General features: G+C 42.5%; 1 protein-coding gene and 1 long non-coding RNA gene across 5 annotated transcripts in view; one reads left to right on the top strand and one right to left on the bottom strand.

Annotated features, from left to right (window-relative positions):
- LOC307199701 overlaps window positions 1-22,863 on the bottom strand; it is a 401,509-nt gene that overhangs the window by 96,555 nt on the left and 282,091 nt on the right. The gene's annotated exons all lie outside the window — the stretch shown is intronic.
- Window positions 1-22,863, top strand: part of PDE1C (phosphodiesterase 1C) — a 280,403-nt gene that overhangs the window by 208,574 nt on the left and 48,966 nt on the right. For all 4 annotated transcript variants that reach the window (XM_079947551.1, XM_079947553.1, XM_079947552.1 and 1 more), the window contains 6 exons: window positions 1,325-1,438; window positions 1,887-2,069; window positions 5,469-5,535; window positions 12,205-12,321; window positions 16,052-16,192; window positions 21,100-21,200. In XM_079947551.1, coding sequence (XP_079803677.1) covers window positions 1,325-1,438; window positions 1,887-2,069; window positions 5,469-5,535; window positions 12,205-12,321; window positions 16,052-16,192; window positions 21,100-21,200 — 723 coding nt within the window. The remainder of the gene's footprint in view (window positions 1-1,324; window positions 1,439-1,886; window positions 2,070-5,468; window positions 5,536-12,204; window positions 12,322-16,051; window positions 16,193-21,099; window positions 21,201-22,863) is intronic.

Here is a 22,863-nt window from a genome sequence, read left to right as displayed (position 1 = left end):
CAAATGTGAGAGTCTCTATTATTCCTTCACTTCGCCCATGCTACATTTCATGCATTTTAAGATCCAGTGTATTCATTCTTAAGCAAAATCAATAAAGGGCAGGATCCACAGAGCTGTGGGGAGAAGTTTCATGTCTACATCAGGATCCCGGAGGTCCCTTTTTCATGCCCCCACATCTGCTTCCGAAAGCTAGGAGACAATGCAAAGTTGTGCCCAATGCAGTGAAAAGCGTTCCAATTAGAAAAGCAAATTGCGTACACGACTATTTGGCAGGCATCCTTTTATAACTAGTCTTTACAACTAGTTAACCCTATACATGTTGAACAGAATTCTCTCTATTAAATAAACTCTGCTAGAGATTGCGTTCTCCTGGAATGCTGTGTTGAAACTAAGATGTTCAAAATCTTCCTGTCCCTCCTTTTAGAATTTCAACACTGTTTGATGATACAAAACATCCTTCATGCCTGTAAAAAGGTAAAGGTAAAGGTACCCCCCTGCCCGTATGGGCCAGTCTTGACAGACTCTGGGGTTGTGCGCCCATCTCACTTAAGAGGCCAGGGGCCAGCGCTGTCCGGAGACACTTCCGGGTCACGTGGCCAGCGTGACATCGCTGCTCTGGCGAGCCAGAGCCGCACACGGAAACGCCGTTTACCTTCCCGCTGGTAAGCGGTCCCTATTTATCTACTTGCACCCGGAGGTGCTTTCGAACTGCTAGGTTGGCAGGCGCTGGGACCGAGCAGCAGGAGCGCACCCCGCCGCAGGGATTCGAACCGCCGACCTTTCGATCGGCAAGCCCTAGGCGCTGAGGCTTTAACCCACAGCGCCACCTGCGTCCCTCCTTCATGCCTGTACTTTCTGTTAAAAAGCCATATTGGGAGAATGGAAATGCTTTTATGAAAGGCAGCCGTCTACCAGGGAGCTAGGAAAGCAGGTTATATAAGATGGTAGATTAATCCAAACTGTTCAGTCTGTCTTCTGCAGTAGCCTAGATAACAACACCCTGGTGGAATCTACACACATGTAAAAAAACGCTGTAAAAATGCTTTAAAAAAAAAAACGTTTAAAAAAAATATATAGAATTTGCCATAACTCACTGTTGCCATCTAGTGTCAGATTTGTATAATGCACTTTACAAAACAAAAGTTATTTGCAGCTGTATAGCTCAGTCCCCTTTTATGGGTTGTAACCATCATATACTCACAGCCCTCATATTCTGTTAATAGGATGGTGCAAGAAAGTTAAGGATTTGGGGATATTAATCTGAACTCCTTTGGAATTCCAGATGTGGATTTGTGCTAATCAAATTCTTGTTTTCTTCTCTTAGGTTACGATCTTTGGTGAAGCAGCTAGAGAGAGGAGAGGCTTCTGTTGTTGACTTGAAAAAGAACTTGGAATATGCTGCTACAGTACTTGAATCTGTGTACATTGATGAAACCAGGTGAGACGATGGTTTCAGTGTAGTAATGCTTTATTTTCATCATTTATTTTTTAAGTAAACAAGCTTAATACCTCATCCTATTTCTTGGGATTAGTGTGAGTCACACAAAGATTCACAAAATGTTTAGGGGTCTGCATACCCCTGAGTCACCCCCGGAAAAAGCACTGTGAATAACCCTGCAAAGATCTTCCTTCGTTGTTCTCACACTCCAGAAGTGAGCTACTTTACAATCTGGGGGTTCTGCGGTTGTCCATAGAAATAACTAAATGTCAATAATTTTCTACATTAAATTCACCTGAAAGAAAACAACCACCAACCAACAAACCAGCAGATTTAATTAGGGGCTGGGCATGTGTAACAACTTGTAAACAGGCGAAATGTTGCAAGAAAAATGCCGTCTCTGTGGAAATCTTTATTTAACGTATCTCCCCTGTATCTCTCCCAACAGGCGTCTGTTGGATACGGAAGATGAACTCAGTGATATCCAGTCAGATGCTGTGCCCTCGGAAGTACGGGATTGGCTGGCTTCTACTTTCACACGGCAAATGGGGATGATGCTGAAAAGGAGCGAGGAAAAGCCACGATTCCGAAGTATTGTGCATGCAGTTCAGGCTGGGATATTTGTGGAGAGGTAATGGATGAGGCAACTGCTCTGCATCAAAGAATAGTCAGATGTTGCAGTTTATAGCTATTGGAGCTTTGTAGGTAAACGTGAGCGACCAATGAAGGCCCAATAGTTCTTCTGAAGAATTGGCCAGAATCATGACTTCACTTTCTCCATCTCTAAATCCAAATATGAGGGCCCTCTGCCTCCGAGGGCCTTCTGATCACAATAATTCAGAAATGGCTAGCACTTATGATACCATAACAACCCTGAATCATTTCAGTTAACCAGTTTTGGTATTTGCATCACTTTGAGATGAATTGCATCTTGGGCTAATGATGTCTGAGAGGAAACAGGATCCTTTTTTTAAAAAAAATAATATTTATTGAAAATTTCCAAATATGACAGAAAAAAGAAGAAAAAAAAGAAAAAGAAAAAACAGAACATTCAATTTACCTTCTTTTCATTAACATCCTTCCAGGACTTCCCCACACCACCCCCTCCTGTATTCCAGTTCCTTCAAATAAATTCAGCAAGTTCTTACCCCAAATTTTAAGCTTATTATCATTAACCCAAAGTTAAGAACATTTTTTTTAACCCCTAGGATCGACCCCTTTTCCCTTCCACGAGTTCCCCTCTTTAGTATACAGAACAGAATAAAATAAAAAATAAAAAACAATATATGATTTTAGACCCTTTGGATTCCAAATTTCCCTCCCCCCTTTCCCGGTTACGTTCCCCAATGTCCATAAAAGTCTGCTGTCATCCTGGAGATCCCACGTCTAGGCCCAAGCCCCTCACAGCTGCACTTTGCCGTCTTTTTGATAGTCTTTGCCTTCTTTTTAATTGTCTTTAATTTCGAACGTCTGATCTTGGAAGAACTCTGTCTCGAAGAGGTCCATTTTTTCCATCCAGATCTCTATATTTAGGAGTAAAACTCCAATTTTATTTCTTTAAGCCTTTTCAGTCTGGATGTCCCAAATGTTCCCACTTCCAGCTTTGTCCAATTCTTGTTATTCTCTTTCCTCACTTTCCTCTGGTTTCACTGCAAAAATGTTCTAATTCCAAAAGCTTCTAATTCCTCTACAGAGGCTTTGTTATTCAGGAACAAAACCTTACGTCAAGTCCCTTCCATTCTTCAATAGATAAATCTATTGTCTCCTTTAATGTAGAGACCTCTGTAGACAAAATAGTGTTCCATTTCTGCAGCTTTCCCAGGAGATAAAAGGTCCTATTCAATTCCATGCATACAGCAATACTTGTAGTGTCCCAAAGCCCCTCTAGAGGGATTGTGGTAACTCAGTTTCCTTCCAGATCACACCCAACAGTCAAAGTAACTTATTATCCCTTGTTTTTAACAAATTATATCCAAATTGTAACAAATGTAACCGGCAAAGTCCTCGTAACAAAGATCTCTTTTTATTCTTCAACTTTGACAGTTCTTTTGACAGCTGTCAAAGCTTCTATTTCTCCTCGCCAGGCGCATTCACGAATCGCTCCCGGTTCCCGGGGGGGGGGGGTTACGTTTAGCTCACACATTCCGCTTTTCTCCTCCAGCACAGCCTTATAATTTTCCATCGTGAAATTAAAAACTTTTATCAATATAAAATAGCTCTCGATCTTAGTTGTCGAATCCTTTGCTTTAAATCCTCTACAACAGGGGGGAGACGGACTTCCTTTTTGCACCTCCCCCGCTCGTTCCGAATTTTAAAACTTTTCCTTTTAAGTCCAATTTCCCAATTACTCACGGGTTGTTGTTTTTAGTCCAAATTTTCAATGGAAGAAGTCAGCGCTCTCCGCCAAATGGCATGCGGCTTCGCTCGGCAGGGGAAGCGGAGGACTCATAGCACCACACCACCCCCCGTCCCCCGCTTCGTAGCCTTTAAAAAGGCTCCTTCGCGGGTCGGGGGGGCGCAAATGGTGCCCGCCGAGTCACCATGTCCATGGGTTTCAGCGCCCATGGTTTTTGAGGGTCCCCGCGTCGCCGGCGCGGTAGGACCCAGCCCCTGACGGGCAGGCTCCCTCCGGAGCTCGGAGGGAGTCCGCCATTCGGCGATGGCGCCAACCCGGAAGTCCGGAAACAGGATCCTTTTGGTCACCAGGCACGGTTGCTATTTTGATAACACAGAATGGTGCATTTTGCAATTATGTTTGGGGTGGCAGGAAAGCTGTGGCAGTGTTTTGCATTGAAGCATTAACTGTAAAGACAACTTTGTCTAACCTTGCCATTGAAATAACAACACACATTTACTTTGAATTAGTAGTAGTAGTAGTAATAATAATAATAATAATAATAATAATATTTATTTATACCCCGCCCTCCCCAGCCAAGGCCGGGCTCAGGGCAGCTAACAAGCAATAATAAAAACAAGTTGAATGAATACAACTTAAAAACAAGATTAAAATACATTAAAATATTGAAACATTAAAATATTAAAATGCAGCCTCATCACAGGAGGAGAAAGGAAAAAGAAAAAAGAGGGGGGGGGGGAGTCAAATTGGCTCCAAGCCAAAGGCCAGGCAGAACAACTCTGTCTTACAGGCCCTGCGGAAAGAAATCAGATCCTGCAGGACCATGGTCTCATGAGGCAGAGCGTTCCACCAGGCTGGGGCCAGAGTTGAAAAGACCCTGGCTCTGGTTGAAGCCAATCTAACTTCCTTAGGGCCCGGGACCACTAGGGTGTTGCTGTTTATGGACCTTGAGGCTCTCCGTGGTGCATACCGGGAGAGGCGGTCCCGTAGGTACAGTGGCGTAGCGTGGGTTGTCAACACCCGGGGCAAGGCAAGTAATTTGCGCCCCCTAACCCGTGGATTTGCCCTAACCCCAGCTGTTGCGCCCGGTGCGGCCGGCCCCCCTGCACCCCCCACGCTACGCCACTGCATAGGTACGAGGGTCCTAAGTAAGTCGAAGTGATGCCAGTGCTTCCAAGTGAGCATACTGGATCATCATGATCCAGTGATCCTCTTCCACGTGTGGTTGGGATCTTTTACATTGGCTACAGCTGTTTTGTATAGGCAACATCCTGCGGGATCTTGTTCCATGTGGAGGACAAGAACAGAGCCAGTGCTCTGCCTTCTGAGCACGAAAACGTCATGGGGTCATTGTGTACCTTCACAATAAAGGAAACTTGTGCAGGTTGGGCTGCTGGTGGTTTTACAGATTCAAACCAACGTGTGCAAGGCATGAAATGGTGGCAGTGGTGAAGCAGTACAGGCAGCCTATATTCTGGGTGTAAACATTTTAAGTAGTTCTGCAGAGAGCTCTTTTGCGTGAAGCTATCTCTGGGTCTGAATGGAACATATTGGCATAGAAATTGATGCCAGTGGGAATAAAGGAAGAAAGGCAATTTGTTTGGCCTGGGTGAAAACGATGTATTCTGAAGAGAACTCTGTCATGTGTGTAATTAATTTGTTTTATCTTGACAGAATGTACAGACGGACATCCAATATGGTTGGACTTAGCTACCCACCAGCTGTCATTGGAGTGCTAAAGGTAATGTCAGTGGTGGTTCTCTCTTACGAAACACTGAAATGACACGGGGATTTCATTTAGAGGTCTGTGCATGCTCTACCTTTCATTGTGTCTGAAAAATAATTTAACTTACGCCATACAAGGAGACAAAATGCATCAGAGAAAAACAGTCCAGAACTTACCTGATGATCTTCGGCTCATTTCTATTGTTAAAATATCACCACTAGAGTAAGGTGTGATACCATCTGTAGATAAACAGGAAGTAGAAAATGAAGTCTTGAACAATACCCTAGGAATAAAGGTAAAGGGACCCCTCACCATTAGGTCCAGTCGTGGCCGACTCTGGGGTTGCGGCGCTCATCTCGCTTTACTGGCCGAGGGAGCCAACGTACAGCTTCCGGGTCATGTGGCCAGCATGACTAAGCCGCTTCTGGCGAACCAGAGCAGAGCACAGAAATGCCGTTTACCTTCCCGTCAGAGCGGTACCTATTTATCTACTTGCACTTTGACGTGCTTTTGAACTGCTAGGTTGGCAGGAGCAGGGACCGAGCAACGGGAGCTCACCCCGTCGCGGGGATTCTAACCGCCGACCTTCTGATCGGCAAGTCCTAGGCTTTGTGGTTCTGCCTTTAAACATCCCACTGTATTAAACATCCCCTCCAAATGCATGTTGGGAAGAAGGACCCAAGGCCAGCCTTTTGCTTGATAGGATTCTTTCTGCCTCCCACCCCTCAGTTCTTTTTTAATATTATTGGATGTCCATTAGTATTCTATTCTACACTTGCAGTTTGAAGCAGTACCACCTGACCTGCTATTTATTTAGAGCACCTCACATGGGAGCTTAGCTGTTAAGTGTTTGGTTCAATCCTCAGGCTGGCAAAAGGGATTTCTCCACAAAACCCCAGATAGCTGAGTTTGCACTGGTACAGTGGATAGTGCAACTTTTCCTGTTTCATTTGGACCAGGCTAATAAAACTCAGCACAGAGGAATTTTTCGTTGGATTTTTGTTTATTCCACAGCAAGAGCCTACGTAAACAAGTCAGTAAAAATCAATCCTATATAGCATGCCAATAGTGCAATGTTAACACATAACCAAAACGTCCATCTCCAAAGGTCCCTTTATTACTCATTCAAGGAAATAAGTTTTGTTTTTAAAAAGGACCATGCATTTTGTGACTACATCTGAGTTTCTGGAAATCAGTACTGGGTAACAGTAGTCTTGCAAAAATGTGGTGTAAATCTGAACTAAGCAATGGTAAGCTGTCATTTAAATTTCTCAGCGTCCCTAATGGGGCACTGTGGGGAGTTTAAATGGCTACAAGCCACTTCCCCCCATTGATGTAGGAGAAAGCCCAGCAGAGGCTCAGCAAATAGGAAGCACTGCTGTTCTCCTTCCACCCCTAGGGAGGAAATGCTGGTGTCTGCTTTTTGGGGTCTCCTGGGCTCTGCACACACACCTGGCATGAGTCAGAGCAGGCTCCTTTCTCCCCACGAAGGTCTTTAACCACCAGGTGAGCTTGATTTGATTCCCAGCCTTGTTCCCGATTTAGATCTTAGCTCATCCTTTCTTTCCTGGCAGAGTTGCCCCCGGCATGGTGACGTCACTCTTGCACGTATTGGGGCATGGTGACATGCCCTGCCGCATGCCTGCACTTTTAGTTTAGAGGTCTTGGGCCCTATGGAAGTCACACTATCCTCCACCAGGGCCAGGGCCTTCTCAGTGATGGCTCGGACCTGGTGGAATGCTCTGTCCCATGAGACCAGGGCCCTGCAGGATTTAACTCCCTTCTACAGGGCTTGTAAGACAGAGCTATTCCACCTGGCTTTCAATTTGAACTTAGCCTGATCTTTTATTTCACTTCCTTCCCTCCCCCTCATCTTTTTATGAAGATTATCTGCTCTGGGATCCCACAGCTAATTCTCCCCTGGTCTTCTCACTGGCCCAAATAGGACTAATTTAGCCAGCTAGCCCTGGTGATCATCTAGTGTTTATTGGATGGATTTCCCCCTTAAATTGATTTTTGAATTTCGAATTTATTGTTATTCACGTTTTATATGGTATTTTATGCTGTTTTGTTGCATCAGTTAAATGATTTAAATTTGTTGTTAGCTGCCCTGAGCCCGGTTTTTAAACCAGGAAGGATAGGGTATAAATAAAATTATTATTATTATTATTATTATTATTATTATTATTATTATTATTATTATTTTGTGGCTGCCCAGGGCACCCACGGCCCCGGGGAGTTGGTGCATATGTTTCCTTGCCATGGTGGAGGCACCGTTTGTGGTTTGCCTCAGGTGCCAAAATGTTTTGGACCATCCCTGAACTATTGAAATGAATCTACTTGGTAGACTGTTGCCTGTCTAAGTGTTCTATGAGATGCCAGGCAGGAAGCCTGTTGTGCATCTGATTTGAACGTGGATTAGGGAGGGTTCTAATTGATCATTTTATTTGGTGGGCTGTCCTACTTCCCAGTGTTAGCATCACCTAGAGTCAAAAGGTATACAGTGGTGCCTCGCAAGACGAAAAGAATCCATTCCACGATTCTCTTCATCTAGTGGTTTTTTCATCTTGCGAAGCAACCCTATTAACGGCTTAGCGGATTAGCGCTATTAGCGGCTTAGCGGCTTAGAAAAAGGGAGAAAAAAGCGAAAAAAATCGCAAGACGTTTTCGTCTTGCGAAGCAAGCCCATAGGGAAATTCGTCTTGTGAAGCGCCTTGAAAAACGGAAAACCCTTTCGTCTAGTGGGTTTTTCATCTTGCGAGGCATTTGTCTTGCGGGGCACCACTGTACTTCAGCTCCATACAATATCTTTTCTTTTCTGCCACTATTTGCCTCTTCTGCAATGGAATAAAAGCTGACAGAAGCGGCACAGGGAAATTTCAGAGCACACTGAATAGTAATAATAATAATAATAATAATAATAATAATAATAATAATAATTTATTATTTATACCCCGCCCATCTGGCTGGCTTTATTAAAAACAATACAGCGTCAGACATTAAAAACTTCCCTAAACAGGGCTGCCTTCAGTTGTCTTTTAAAAGTAAAATAGTTGTTTATTGCCTTGACATCTGCTGGGAGGGCATTCCACAGGGCAGGTGCCACTACCGAGAAGGCCCTCTGCCTGGTTCCCTGTAACCTCACTTCTCACAGTGAGGGAACCACCAGAAGGCCCTCGGTGCTGGACCTCAGTGTCCGGGCTGGATGATGGAGATGGAGACGCTCCTTCAGGTATACAGGACCGAGGCCGTTTAGGGCATTAAAGGTCAGCACCAACACTGAAGCAGGACAGTCCCATTTTTAAAATGTTATCTTCACATCAGGCAATTGATGCAACGTCAGCGTATGTCGTTCCCACTGTGCTGCTTTTCTGGTTGCTTGAGGAAATGTCACTTAGTCTGAAAACACATCGGGGGAAATTACAGCCCAAGTGCATGTAGGATATTCATGCTATAATCAAATGTATAATGTATGAGTTGTGTCGACGGAAATTGCCTTGTAAGTCTGATTTGCAGCACACTTGGGCGTCTCTTTTTCCTGCCTCCGTTCATTACATTTGTACACTAGAATTTACTTTGATTAAAAACGGCAATAAAAAATTGCTTGGCAGTGGCCTACTTAGGTGGATGCGTAATGATATATATCAAATGGCCCTAAGTACCATTAACTTCTGGTACACGATTAACAACATAACAGTGAAGGGACTGAGAATTGTATTTTCAATTAAGTAATTTTAAACCATTCCATGTGGCAGCTATCACTGCATAGGAGACAATTTGCGTGCACTTACAGTCACCAGGGGATGCAGGTGGCGCTGTGGGTTAAAGCCTCAGCGCCTAGGGCTTGCCGATCGAAAGGTCGGCGGTTCGAATCCCTGCGGCGGGGTGCGCTCCCGCTGCTCGGTCCCAGCGCCTGCCAACCTAGCAGTTCGAAAGCACCTCCAGGTGCAAGTAGATAAATAGGGACCGCTTACCAGCGGGAAGGTAAACGGCGTTTCCGTGTGCGGCTCTGGCTCGCCAGAGCAGCGATGTCACGCTGGCCACGTGACCCGGAAGTGTCTCCGGACAGCGCTGGCCCCTGGCCTCTTAAGTGAGATGGGCGCACAACCCCAGAGTCTGTCAAGACTGGCCCGTACGGGCAGGGGTACCTTTACCTTTTACCTTTTACAGTCACCAGACATTTTCTTGACATTGTAATGAAAATAAGAAAAGAAAAATGCACTGAAAGAGCTTTCCCTGCCCCCAAAATTAAAGATGCACACAGCGCTTGCTACATGTGGTTGCCTATATTTGTGCAGATTGAATGATTTTCTCTCTGTCACTGCATTCCTTTCTTTTTGGAAGCATAAGGTGGCTTGGAGGAAACTGCCCATTCAAAGTGGTGCAATTTTCATTTCAAATGGTTGCCTCACTATTGTGGTAGCATCTTCCACTGGGGGCAAATCCTGCATAACAAATCAGCATTGAGTACATCGAGTATCCATTGGCTGTCTTCTCTATTGCTGGGTTGTGTTTGAGCTTAAAAAAAACAAAAAACACCTAGCCAAGTGGCAACGATATGAATGGAACCTCAAGACTTGAGATCATGGGGAGGGTAACCTTTTTATAAACACGAACTTTTGCCAAAGTGCAGAGATGGGCATGCTACCCTGGTCTCTGCTTGGTGTGACTCAGAAATCACTTGACTTGCATGTGAGTTTGAAAACAGCAGCAACCAGAAACAAGTTGGCTCATTCCCTGAGTCAATCCAAAAGGGTTGGGAAGTGTGCACCTTGGCTCCCAGTATTCAACACATTCTTTCCAATGATGTTTTTCTTCCCTACTTCTCCTATTTCTTTCTGGTGCACTCTGTAGCGTTTCAAGAGTAAAAGAGCATTAGTGCTTGGGAACCGAAAGTTTCTCAAGGGCAATATCCCTTGAGAAGACTTCAGTTCCTAAGCAGTCCTGTGCCTTTTGTCCAGATACAGAGGTACCTTGGGTTAAGTATTTAATTCGTTCCAGAGGTCCGTTCTTAACCTGAAGGTGTTCTTAACCTGAAGCACCACTTTAGCTAATGGGGCCTCCTGCTGCCGCTGTGCCGCCGGATCACGATTTCTGTTCTCATCCTGAAGCAAAGTTCTTAACCTGAAGCACTACTTCTGGGTTAGTGGAGTCTGTAACCTGAAGCGAATGTAACCTGAAGCGTATGTAACCCGAGGTACCACTGTACACTGTGAAGCATGCCAGGATGATGGAGAGGAAGGAGAAATCCTTTCCTCCCCATGCCCTCTGCTTCTGCTACTACAGCATCTCCCAGGTGGAATCTACACACATTTAAAGAAACGCTGTGGAAATGCTTTTTAAAAAAATGTTTTGAAAAATATGTTGAATTTGCCTTGGTTCACTGTCGCCATCTAGTGCCACATTTGTATATTGCACTTTACAACACACTTAAAACGTTTTATTTGCAGCTGTATAGCTGAGTCCCCACTCTCTACCTGCAGTTAAGAAAAGAGGAGGGTGGAGAAGATGCATTGGGGGCAGATGGAGCTAGGGGTGCACTGCAGCTGAGAACCCTTTCCCAGCACAGGAATAAACAGAAACAGCCATAAATAAAGGTCAGGGGTTCATAGGGGCAGATTCCTCTTTTGAGAGGTCCTTTTAAGAAGTTCATTTCCAAGACAGTCTTGAACAAATTTCTTCTACACCTCTTGGGAAAAGGTTTCATTTACTAGTCTGTTATCACGAGAAATTGTAGAGGGAACATATAGAGGAATGCACCGCAGCAAAATAAAAATAATAATAATAAAAAAATCGTAAGCACAATCTATTCATCACTATTTAATTCTTCAATTTCTCTCTTTGATGTGTATGATTTTGAAGACACATGACACTTGCTGGAGCCCAGTAGGTCTGAATCTGAGTGCTTAGATGAGAGATTAGCTAGCACCTAGGAACACCACTTTTTCTTCCATTATAAAAGAAAGACAGTAAATGAAAGAATGAAAGCATGAATGAAAAAGAATGAAATAATGAAGTTCTCTCTAAGCAGTAAATGCTCCAACCAAAATAGATGGCTCTCTGATGTTTCTCGAATTTAGAGCTAGATTCTGCATTCTTTAGCTTGGTTGCTTGTAGCTGCCACAGGATTTAATTTGACTGGTTAGAATTAAAAAGGTAAAGGTAAAGGACCCCTGACAGTTAAGTCCAGTTGCAGACGACTCTGGGGTTGCGGCACTCATCTCGCTTTACAGACCGAGGGAGCCAGCATTTGTCCGTAGATAGTTTTTCTGGGTCATGTGGCCAGCATGACTAAGCCGCTTCTGGCAAAACCAGAGTAGTGCACGGAAATGCCGTTTACCTTCCCGTTTACCTATTTATCTACTTGAACTTTTTGGCATGCTTTCGAACTGCTAGGTTGGCAGGAGCTGGGACCGAGAAACAGGAGCTCACCCCGTTGCGGGGATTCGAACCGCCGACCTTCTGATTGGCAAGCCCAAGTGGCTCAGTGGTTTTGACCACAGCGCCACCCGCGTCCTCTGGTTAAAATTGCTAGCATCTTAATATGCCAAACAGATTCAACTCAAAAATTTACTGACTACCTTACATCATCAAAGCAGGTATAGGCTTTGTATTTCTCAGTCGTTGCTTTCCTTCTGTCACTGATGAAAAACACACACACTAATGCTGCCTTTTCTCTCACAGAACGTAGACAAGTGGTCCTTCGACGTATTTGCACTAAACGACGCTAGTGGGGACCATGCACTGAAATTCATTTTCTACGAATTGCTCACACGTTATGATTTGATCAGCCGCTTCAAGGTCAGTAATCCTGCAGTGCCCTTCCTCTCTGTTCTCTTGTAATTTACTCAAAGGAGAAATATCACTAACCTTGTAATTCTGCTTTATCTGTGCTATTGGCCATGAACATGTGGTTGGTAAACCTTGCCTGTCACATACTTGGATTTAACTAGGATGTTATTACTACTGCGATGAACGAGACCAAGTAAGAATCAGTCAAGATGGCATCATATTGAAATGGGATACATTTACCGGCTTCACTGAAGGAAGGGCTCCGTGCTGTATTCAGTAGCGCTCCTGTCACAAAAGTTTTTGATGCCTGTTATGTACTAAGCTGAATAGGATCCAAAATGCAGCAGTCTGATTGGTCCTAGAACAATAGGATTCAGAATGCAGCAGTCTGATTGGTCCACAGGAGCCACCCAATCCAGCTCCAGGTGGAAAGGAATCCGCAACCTGATTGGCCTACAGGAGAATTCCGGAATTAGCCAATCATGTGGGGCCCATTGTGTAAATAATGTATATAAGGTAGACATTCTGGGGGAACTTCCATTCCTCCTCACCACTATGAGCTGAATAAAGAGCATGGAATCCACTCTCGACTCTGAGTATATTACAATTCCAGTCACACTAACCTTCCTGGCTTTATGGCATTATCGTCTTCCAAAGCAACTACTCTGTTCCAAACTTAAAAATAGAAAGTGCAATATGCTGGTGGTCAACAAAAGAGGTTTAAAGACTGTCTCAAGGCAAATCTTAAAAAATGTAGTATAAACACCAAGAACTGGGAAACACTGGCCTGCAAGTGCTCCAATTGGAGAACAGCCTTTACCAAAGATGTCATGGGCTTTGAAGACACTCTAACTCAGGACGCAAGGGAGAAACGTGCTAAGAGGAAGGCACGCTTGGCAAATCCACACCGTGATCAACTCCCGCCCGGCAACCAATGTACCCGGTGTGGAAGGATGTGTGGATCCAGAATTGGCCTCCACAGTCACCTACAGACTCATTGTTAAAACCGTGTTTATGGAAGACAATCTTACTCAGCTACGAGAGATCGCCGAAGAAGAAGAAGAAGAAGAAGAAGAAGAAGAAGAAGAAGAAGAAGAAGAAGAAGACAGTCCTACCCAACTACAGCCAACATCCCCTTGTTTGGTTCTGTGGTTTAACCCTTCCTGTTCAAGTTTCTGAGCAATACCCACTGGCCCTAATCAGCTCTTTAAAGTTCATCTAGCATGGCTTTGGTTGTGGTAATATGGAGGCGGCAAAAATATGTTGCACTTCCTATCTCTGCATTGTTGTACAATCCCTAATAAAACATTTGTACAGTGGTGCCCCGCAAGACGAATGCCTCGCAAGACGAAAAACTCGCTAGACGAAAGAGTTTTCCGTCTTTTGAGGTGCTTCGCAAGACGAATTTCCCTATGGGCTTGCTTCGCAAGGCGAAAATGTCTTGTGAGTTCTTGCGATTTTTTCGCTCCCCCCCCCCTTTTTCTAAGCTGCTAAGCCGCTAATAGCCGCTAAGTCGCTAATAGCGCTAATCCGCTAAGCCGCTAATAGGGGTGCTTCGCAAGACGAAAAAACTGCTAGATGAAGAGACTCGCGGAACGGATTAATTTCGTCTTGCGAGGCACCACTGTATCCTCCCACTAAGAGAGAGCTAGAGGAAGAAGCTCTCCTTATACCAGGAGGCAACTCAGGACTGCTGTTCTTCCGCCTATATCCTTCTGACTGGGATCTAGAGTCTGGTATTGCCTCCTCCTTGGCTCTTCTGTCTCCTTCGCTGTACCTGAGCACTTAAAAAATACAGTATGAACCTCCCTGAACAAGACTCACAAATGTTAAAAAGGAGGAAGAAGCTACAGGAAACTATCCCTTGTTTCTCCCTTGACGATATGTGATATTTGGTGAGGTGGAGTCTGTATGACCACATAACACCGGTTCTGAGAGATCTGCACTGGCTCCCAGTACGTTTCCGAGCACGATTCAAAGTGTTGGTGCTGACCTTTAAAGCCCTAAACGGCCTCGGTCCTGTATACCTGAAGGAGCATCTCCATCCCCATCGTTCTGCCCGGACACTGAGATCCAGCGCCGAGGGCCTTCTGGCGGTTCCCTCATTGCGAGAAGTGAGGCTACAGGGAACCAGGCAGAGGGCCTTCTCGGTAGTGGCGCCCGACCTGTGGAACGCCCTCCCATCAGATGTCAAAGAGATAAAGAATTACCTGACATTCAGAAGACATCTTAAGGCAGCCCTGTTCAGGGAAGTTTTTAATATGTAATGCTGTACTGTTTTTAACACTGATTGGGAGCCGCCCAGAGTGGCTGGGGAAACTCAGCCAGATGGGCGGGGTATAAATAATAAATTATTATTATTATTATTATTATTATGAAAGTATATCAAAATCAAAATATATATGAGAAGTCCTGTGATCCAACACATGGATTTGGAAGTGGCACAGTCCTGTAGGATGACATGACTTCTGAATACTTGAACTGGCTTTGGGTCATCTACCCAAGGCTACACTGAGGTGTATTTTGAGTCTCAGCTTATAACCCATGCTCAGTCTTCTGTATTACACTGATTCCCATTGTTTTAAAAGAAGCTAACCAAGCTTAATTCTTGGATATAGGAAAGCAGTTAATGTCCACCTTAGTAAAACCAGCAACCCCCCTTCCCACTGGGATATGTATAGTTTAAAAAGTATATAGGAAATACTATGCCCAATAAAGTCATACTCAGAGAAGACTACTGAAAAAACTAAATTGAATAGGTCTACACTGAGTATGACGTCTTCTTCTCTGGCGATCCCTCGTAGCCGAGTAGGATTGTCTTCCATGAACACAGTCTTAACAGTGAGTCTGTAAGTGACTGTGGGGGCCAATTCTGGAGCCACACAGCCTTCCACAGTGGGGACATAGGTTTCCGGACGGGAATTAATCACAATGAGGGTTTGCCAAACGTGCCTTCCTCTTAGCACATTTCTCCCTTGCGTCCTGAGTTTGAGCATCTTCAAAGTCCATGACACCTTCAGCAAAGGCTGTTCTCCAATTGGAGCACTCACAGGCCAGTGTTTCCCAGTTGTCGGTGTTTATACTACATTTTTTTTAGATTTGCCTTGAGACAGTCTTTAAACTTCTAGTTGACCACCAGCATTACGTTTTCCATTTTTGAGTTCAGAATAGAGTAGTTGCTTTGGAAGATGGTCATCAGGCATCCAAACAATATGACCAGTCCAATGAAGTTGATGTTGAAGAATCATTGCTTTGTCACAGGTGATCTTTGCTTCTTCCAGTACACCAGCATTAGTTAACCTGTTTTCCCAAGTGATGTGTAAAAATTTTTGGAGACACCATTGATGGAATCTTTCAAGGAGTTGAAGATGACGTTTATGAGTGGTCCATGTTTCAAAAGCTCTATAACCCTTTGTGTTCCAGTAAATTTCAAAACAAAGAGGCTGTAGAAAACCAAAGGAGAATGCAGTTAATATTGCATGCTAGTGGTGAATGTCTGAAATCACACACATTTTGGACATTAAGGGCAAATGATAAGTACTTATGCCATTAACTTTGGTTGATATTTATAACAGAGTGAGACAATTTGAAGCACCATCCATGAATAAAAAGTTTTCCAAAGTCTTTCCATTTGATTTTTTTTTAATTGAGAAAAAACCATAATTGGTGCTAACGTCTTGATGCTTAAGATTTCAACAAGCTCTGCCAAATGTACTTCCCTTCCTGTGTTTTTGTTTAGATTCCAATATCTGCTCTTGTCTCCTTTGTGGAAGCCCTGGAAGTTGGCTACAGCAAGCATAAAAATCCATATCACAACCTAATGCATGCCGCAGATGTCACACAGACGGTTCATTACCTCCTTTTTAAGACAGGTGTAGCGGTAAGTACAGTAAATGAATCCCCAAACAATGTTGTGTATTTTGGGCAGATTTCCTGCATGACCCACTGGGGAAACGCAGCCAAATGGGCGGGGTATAAATAATAAATTATTGTTGTTATTATTATTCATGGCTTGTTCGTGGGATTTAAATTACAACAAACCCCAAGATTTACGAGCACCAAAATGGGTCTCTGGTTTAGATCCTTTGGATTAGAGTCTGTTGCTCAGATATGTCTTTGGGATTCTAACTTGCTGCTTCTCCAATGCTTAGAGAATGTACTTCCCCTTTGGACTGTGGGATTTTGAAACTGGCCAAAAGGTCAGGCAAAAGGAGATTATAAAGTGAACTTAAACAGTGGCAGCTGTTTTGGGCAATGGTCCCACAAGTTATGTGCATGCCACAGAATATATAATGCCTCAGAGCTTCAGTATGGTTTTAACCAGTGGCCATAATGTAAATATTACTATCTTTTTTTTCTACTAACTTGGCAAATGCACCCTAAATCCATGAGTTAAGCTACTCCTTTGGGATTCAGGGAAAAAAACCTTAACTGCATGGCAAAATGGCACAAAATTTAGGATACGGAAAGAAGAATAAAGTGAAAACAAATACAAAATAATAGTAACAACCATTCTGAGATAACTACTGTGTTTCGTGAAATTGTTCTAAAATTATTTACATTTAAGAACGCCCCAAATTATAGCTTTGGATGATTTGGAAATTGTGGAAAGGCAAAAATATAAGAAAATATTTTAGGCAGTGTTCTTTTCTCCTGCTTAGTAAGCATATGCGCTTTTATCTTTTTCAAAGCTGACACAAAAAACACAATATTTAATTGGGCAAGTGTGGATGATTCATGGCAATCAACTTCTGGCAGTGCTCCTTGGTTGATGTTTGGCAAAAACATGATGCGTCAAAGCTGAGTACAAACAGCTACGTGACCCTGTTCTGTAAAACTGCCGTCAGGGGCACTGTATATTGCGAGCAGTCAATTTACCTTCACCTCACACAGATTATAGGCATAACAAGTGACCCACTTCTGAGGGGGCAAGAGGTGTAATGCCAATAAGTGAGCAACATTATTGAAAATGCTATTGTTCTGTTTTGGAGGTGGATTGGACCAGCATTGTGACCAAGCACCTATTGTCAACCACACTGGCCGCGTTTAATGGTTCAGAAGCTATTTAATAAGGGTGCAGAGAACTTAGAACCTGCGTGTGAGTGTTTATTCAAAACCTGCCAAGGAGTCCAATTCACTTTGTTGCATCTTTAAGTACTTTGTAAAAGGTTCCCATTCATCTTTAAAGTCACAGTTATCCTTGTCCTGTAGTTTATATGTCAATTTTGCCAATTTTGCATAATCCATCAATTTCTCTTGCCATACTTCTTTAGTCAGAGTTTCCTCGGTTTTCCATCCTTGTGCTGTAAGACTCTCGCCGCCGTTTTCGCATACCTAAAGATGCTTCTCAACTTCTTTGGCAGGTCTTTTCCTACAATCCCTAACAAAAATGCTTCAGGTTTTTAAACAAATGTTAGATGGAACATTTGCTTCAATTCATTGTATATCATTTCCCAATTTTTAAAAATTACATTACAATCCCACCACATGTGATAAAATGTCCCCTCTTTTCCCTTACACTTCCAACATATATTTGAGCTAGTTTTGTACATTTCCCCTAACTGCACTGGTGTCATATACCATCTATACATCATCTTCATATAATTCTCCTTCAACAAAGAACAATCTGTAAATTTTAGATCAATTTACCTTTCCCAATCTTCCATCGTAATGTTGTGACCTACATCTTGTGCCCATTTGATCATGACTGATTTTACCTCTTCATTGCTTCCTTTTTTAACTAGTTGCAGTCTAGTGTTATATCCAAAGCCAGGCAATCTATGGTTAGTCTTAACCAGGCATAGGCAAACTCGGCCCTCCAGATATTTTGGGACTACAACTCCCATCATCCCTACTAACAGGACCTGTGGTCAGGGATGATGGGAGTTGTAGTCCCAAAACCATCTGGAGGGCCAAGTTTGTCTGTGCCTGGTCTTAACTATGGTTTACTGAAACAGACCAACTTCAACCCAGGAGTTTTGAAGCTGGCTTGTTACAGTCAACCAGACTGGCCACATTTAATGGTTCAGAAGCTATTGAGTAAGGGTGCAGAGAACTTAAAACCTGAGTGTGATGAATAAATGCAGGTTCTAGTCTAAGGTCTTGGCTGCATGAAATCCAGATTGATGTTAGTTAACAGGAAAGCCAAATTTGAAACAATGGGGCAGAGTCCACAGGCCTTTTCCTCTTCCTTTTTGCTGAAAACAGGGGCTTTGTTAATAAAATTTTGAAGGGATAAGCCAGCCTAAGGGCAACGCTACCCACGCATGCTATGATTACACAAACCTCGACATCAGGAAATGTAATGAAGGTCCTGCACCTTTCTCAAAGCAGTCCAAAGAAACATTAGCAGTGCCATATAGTTTTCTGCAAGAGCTAATGTAGCAAATCGGAGAAAACCTGCTCCCTTAATAGGGATTTGAGGGAAAGGGCTCAGTGGTAGAATCTATTGTAAATGTGCTTTCAACCTCATTTCTCTCATTAAGAACCCTTAAAAGAAATCTATTCATTTCAACCCAACAAGCAACCTAATAACATTTTGCCTGGGGACATTTTTATGTTACTGTTGTAACTTCCGAGTAATACTGCCAGTCCATCATAATTATATTATCCTTAGCGCTAGTCCAAAGGGTCTGATGATATATCATAAACAGGATTCAAGTAAAAATTACAAGGATCATCATACATAAAATCACACCAAAAATCACACCACCTAGCAGTGACTATAATAACAACAACAAGCAGTCGCTTTGGGGGATATAAATGTTTTGTTGAAAGGTCTTCTTGAATTAAGATATTATTATTAATTTGGTTTTTTTTTAAATCTCCTTTCCAGTGTTTGCTCAAGGTGACAGACAAGGCTGATAAATACATTAACAATGCTGATAAAAGGCATGTAGCATTAACAAGGCTTAAAATAAAAATAAAACTGTCCCCCCCTAGAGAAGCTATGTAACTTGGGATTCTCTGTGCAACCTGCGCAGATCATCATCATTATGCACATAGTCATAGGGACAAATGGGAAATGAAATTATTGCTTTTTCTTCTTCTTTTTGCCATATTTCTCTTTGCTGTTTTCAACACATTAATTCAGTTTGCGATGTGGAAACTTTTCTTAGTCATCCCCTCCGCTACACAAATAGTAAATCCTTTGTTTCGATTCAAAATGCCTTGCTTAGTAGCTCAATCTGTGGAAGATTGTAATTCTTTATTTCCTCACCCCCCTCCAACCTTTTGTTTGACAATTTCTTTATTCTCCTCGCCATCTAGTAAAAAACTACAGATAATTTTCTCTTCTAAAAAAAGCAAAACCTGTTCTCTATGCCCGCGAGAATTATGTTTCGCAGTCCCAGGTTTTTGTTTTAAAAAAGCTTGTAACACGTTCCTCTATGAGGAATTTAGTAATGGTGAATGACCTAACCTGAAATACATTTTGTATTTCTTTTCTATACAGCTGCCAAAAAATGTTTTTAATTTTGTTAAAAAAATTTTGACTGGGCTAGAATGACTCTTGTAAAGATACCTAGTAGAAACAGTGGAAAAGATGGTAAATAGAATATTAGATACAATTGGAAAGGCATATAACATAGAATCCCATGGACCCAAGTACGAGGTGGAAGGAAGTCTGGTGCAAACAAAGTAACAACAAAATAAGTAACATAATATTTATTTTCTTTTTTGTTTATGCATACATGTTAAACGCTGGAATGTTTATTGTGTCAAATTGTTTGTGGTGAATATTGATGTGTATGAAAAGGATGGCTGTAATCTAATTGAAACACACACACACACACACACACACACACACACACACACACATATATATATATATTAAATGAAACACATTTTGCATTTCACTGTGGATCAGAAAGGTGTGCTTTCATGGCCCAGGGTCCTACTTTATATAGGGCAGTTCAATATTTGAAGGGCTGCCCAGTGACATCTGAAAATGTCTTCAGTTTGAAAAGCAGCTGGTCCACATCTGATTTTAAAGATAAGAAGAGAGAGCTGGGACACGGGTGGCGCTGTGGGTTAAGCCACAGAGCCTAGGACTTGCCGATCAGAAGGTCGGCAGCTCGAATCCCCGCCATGGGGTGAGCTCCCGTTGCTCGGTCCCTGCTCCTGCCAACCTAGCAGTTCAAAAGCACATCAGAGTGCAAGTAGATAAATAGGTACCACTCCGGCGGGAAGGTAAACGGCGTTTCCGTGCGCTGCTCTGGTTCGCCAGAAGCGGCTTAGTCATGCTGGCCACATGACCCAGAAGCTGTATGCCGGCTCCCTTGGCCAATAAAGTGAGATGAGCACCGCAACCCCAGAGTCGTCCACGACTGGACCTAACAGTCAGGGGTCCCTTTACCTTTACTTTAAGAAGAGAGATGAGTGAGCCTGGAAGCCGTAGTTAGCACCCAGATAGCAGAATGAGCAGGTCCATAGGTCACCTGAGCAAAGTCATCCCCACTATGGTGAGATGTATTGCATTTCTAAATTACCATAAACAATCTCTAGTCTTCTTTTTTTGACAATGCATAAGTGGCTGCTGTAGGTCATTGGTAGAATGCATGATTTGCACAATGAAAACCCCAGGTATAATTCATTTAAAAGAATTTCTAGTAGCAAAGTTGCAAAGCCAACTGCCTCAGATCATGGAAGGTCTGCAGTGAAAAGTGCGCCAGAGTGTAGTGTTCTAGGCTAACAGGTAGAACATGCCTTACAAAACAAAACACCTGTCAAAGTTTGGAAGGGGTGTCATGTGGTCTAACTGATGTTAAATCTTTTTCTTTTTCTTAGCACTGGTTGACAGAGCTGGAAATCTTCGCTATGATCTTTGCTGCTGCCATCCACGACTATGAGCACACTGGAACCACAAACAACTTTCATATTCAGACACGGTAAGTCCATTCAGAATCATTGATAAAGGCACAAAAAGTTGTGAAGGAAGAAACAATAAGAAAAATCCGTAAATGAAAACAAAGCGTCCATATAATATCCACATGAAACTGCTTTGGGGGTGTGGGGCAGATTGAACTAGAGTCTACAAATACTTGTATGTTGATTTAATACTTCTTGTTGAAAAAATTCAGATTACAAGTCCTAAATCTGGCACATTTTGTTCCCAAATCCTGAGGCTATTTTTCCCCCAAAGAGGAGTGAGTGTTGCTCTTCACAAATGATTATAATCAATTTTCCAGTTGATTTTAAACATTTCATATGTTGGGTCTCTTTAGGCTTAGGTAAATTTTGATCTCGTAATGTCAGGTATTTAAATTCATAATGTAGTGGTACAACAACAAGGACAAGATGAATTAGAACTAGTTCCTTTTAAAAAAAATAAACTTTCAAAGCACCGGAGGAGCATAACATGGAACCTCTGGTTTTGATGGCAGCTGCAAATATTAACAGATGGATGGAAAGAATAAGGTATTCGTGCCTGCGTGTGACTTTAAACGTTAATAAATTACTTAGGAAAAAAATCCAATGGGGAAGTTTTGAACTGAACTATTACTAAATGAGAAATGGATAAGGTTGATTATTTGGGATCTCTGTGGTATTAATTTTGTTATGAATAGAAGCTCATAGTTCATTCATATTATGGAAAGCTGTGTGTGTATGTTTCAATGCAAGGTTCCAGTCTTTAAATCAGAAGGAATAAAAAAAAGTTCAGTTTGATGGAGCTAATCACTTTGGAGCTAATAATGAAGAAAAATAATCCTCCATAACTTTAGTGCAAGGTTTTCAATATTTCAGTAAGTGGTGAGAACTGATTAAGAGTTGAATAACAGTCTCATGATTTCAGCCTTATTAGTATTACCACGCTTACCTTTCAATTGCTGTTTAAGTAGGACTTAAACAATTAAATATCATTGGTTTAAGTCAGAGGTGATCTTTATCGTTAATAAAAATACTACTTATTATGGAGTGAAAAGGTTAATTAATATCATACTAAAAAGGAAGAGACTTTGAATTTCTGATGAGTTTATGAACAACTTGGCTCTTTACTAATTACTGGATTATACTACTGTGAAGAAATAATTCTAGAAAGACTTTTAATTATTTTCAGTGGAAGACATTAACCACAACAAATAACATCGTCTCAAAACTCCCTATAAAGATATGTATTTTTCCTGACAGCCTGCCCTGTTTTGTTCTACTTCTCTCTGCCATATTTCTTGGGTTCCCCCATTTTCTTTTACGCTGCTTGCAGTGGCATTGATGGAGGCACTCATTTGTTCAGTCATTTCTGGCAACAGCTATTTTATTTAGCCATAATTCCCTAGGCATTGAATCTTCCAGATGAATATTCTAGAGAAAGATGATAGCTATCATTTAAAAAAATGGCAGCCCCCCCCCCCCAGTGGCAGCCATCATATTTTCCTAAAATGTCCCCAAATTACACTATTAAGGCATTCTGGGTAAATAAAATGGCAGCCACCAGTAAAACGAGCTCTGCTGCTTCTGGAACAAAGACAAACCACTCCCCATCTCTGAATGCCATGAATAGGTGTCCCTTTTGTATCACTTTGTACATTCATTTTGTACTTCAGCTCAGTTTTT

The sequence above is a fragment of the Podarcis cretensis genome (genome assembly GCF_951804945.1).
Source record: "Podarcis cretensis genome assembly, chromosome: 12".
NCBI lineage: Eukaryota > Metazoa > Chordata > Lepidosauria > Squamata > Lacertidae > Podarcis > Podarcis cretensis.
Note: the sequence above shows the minus strand (reverse complement) of the source record. Positions and strands in the feature narration are given on the sequence as shown.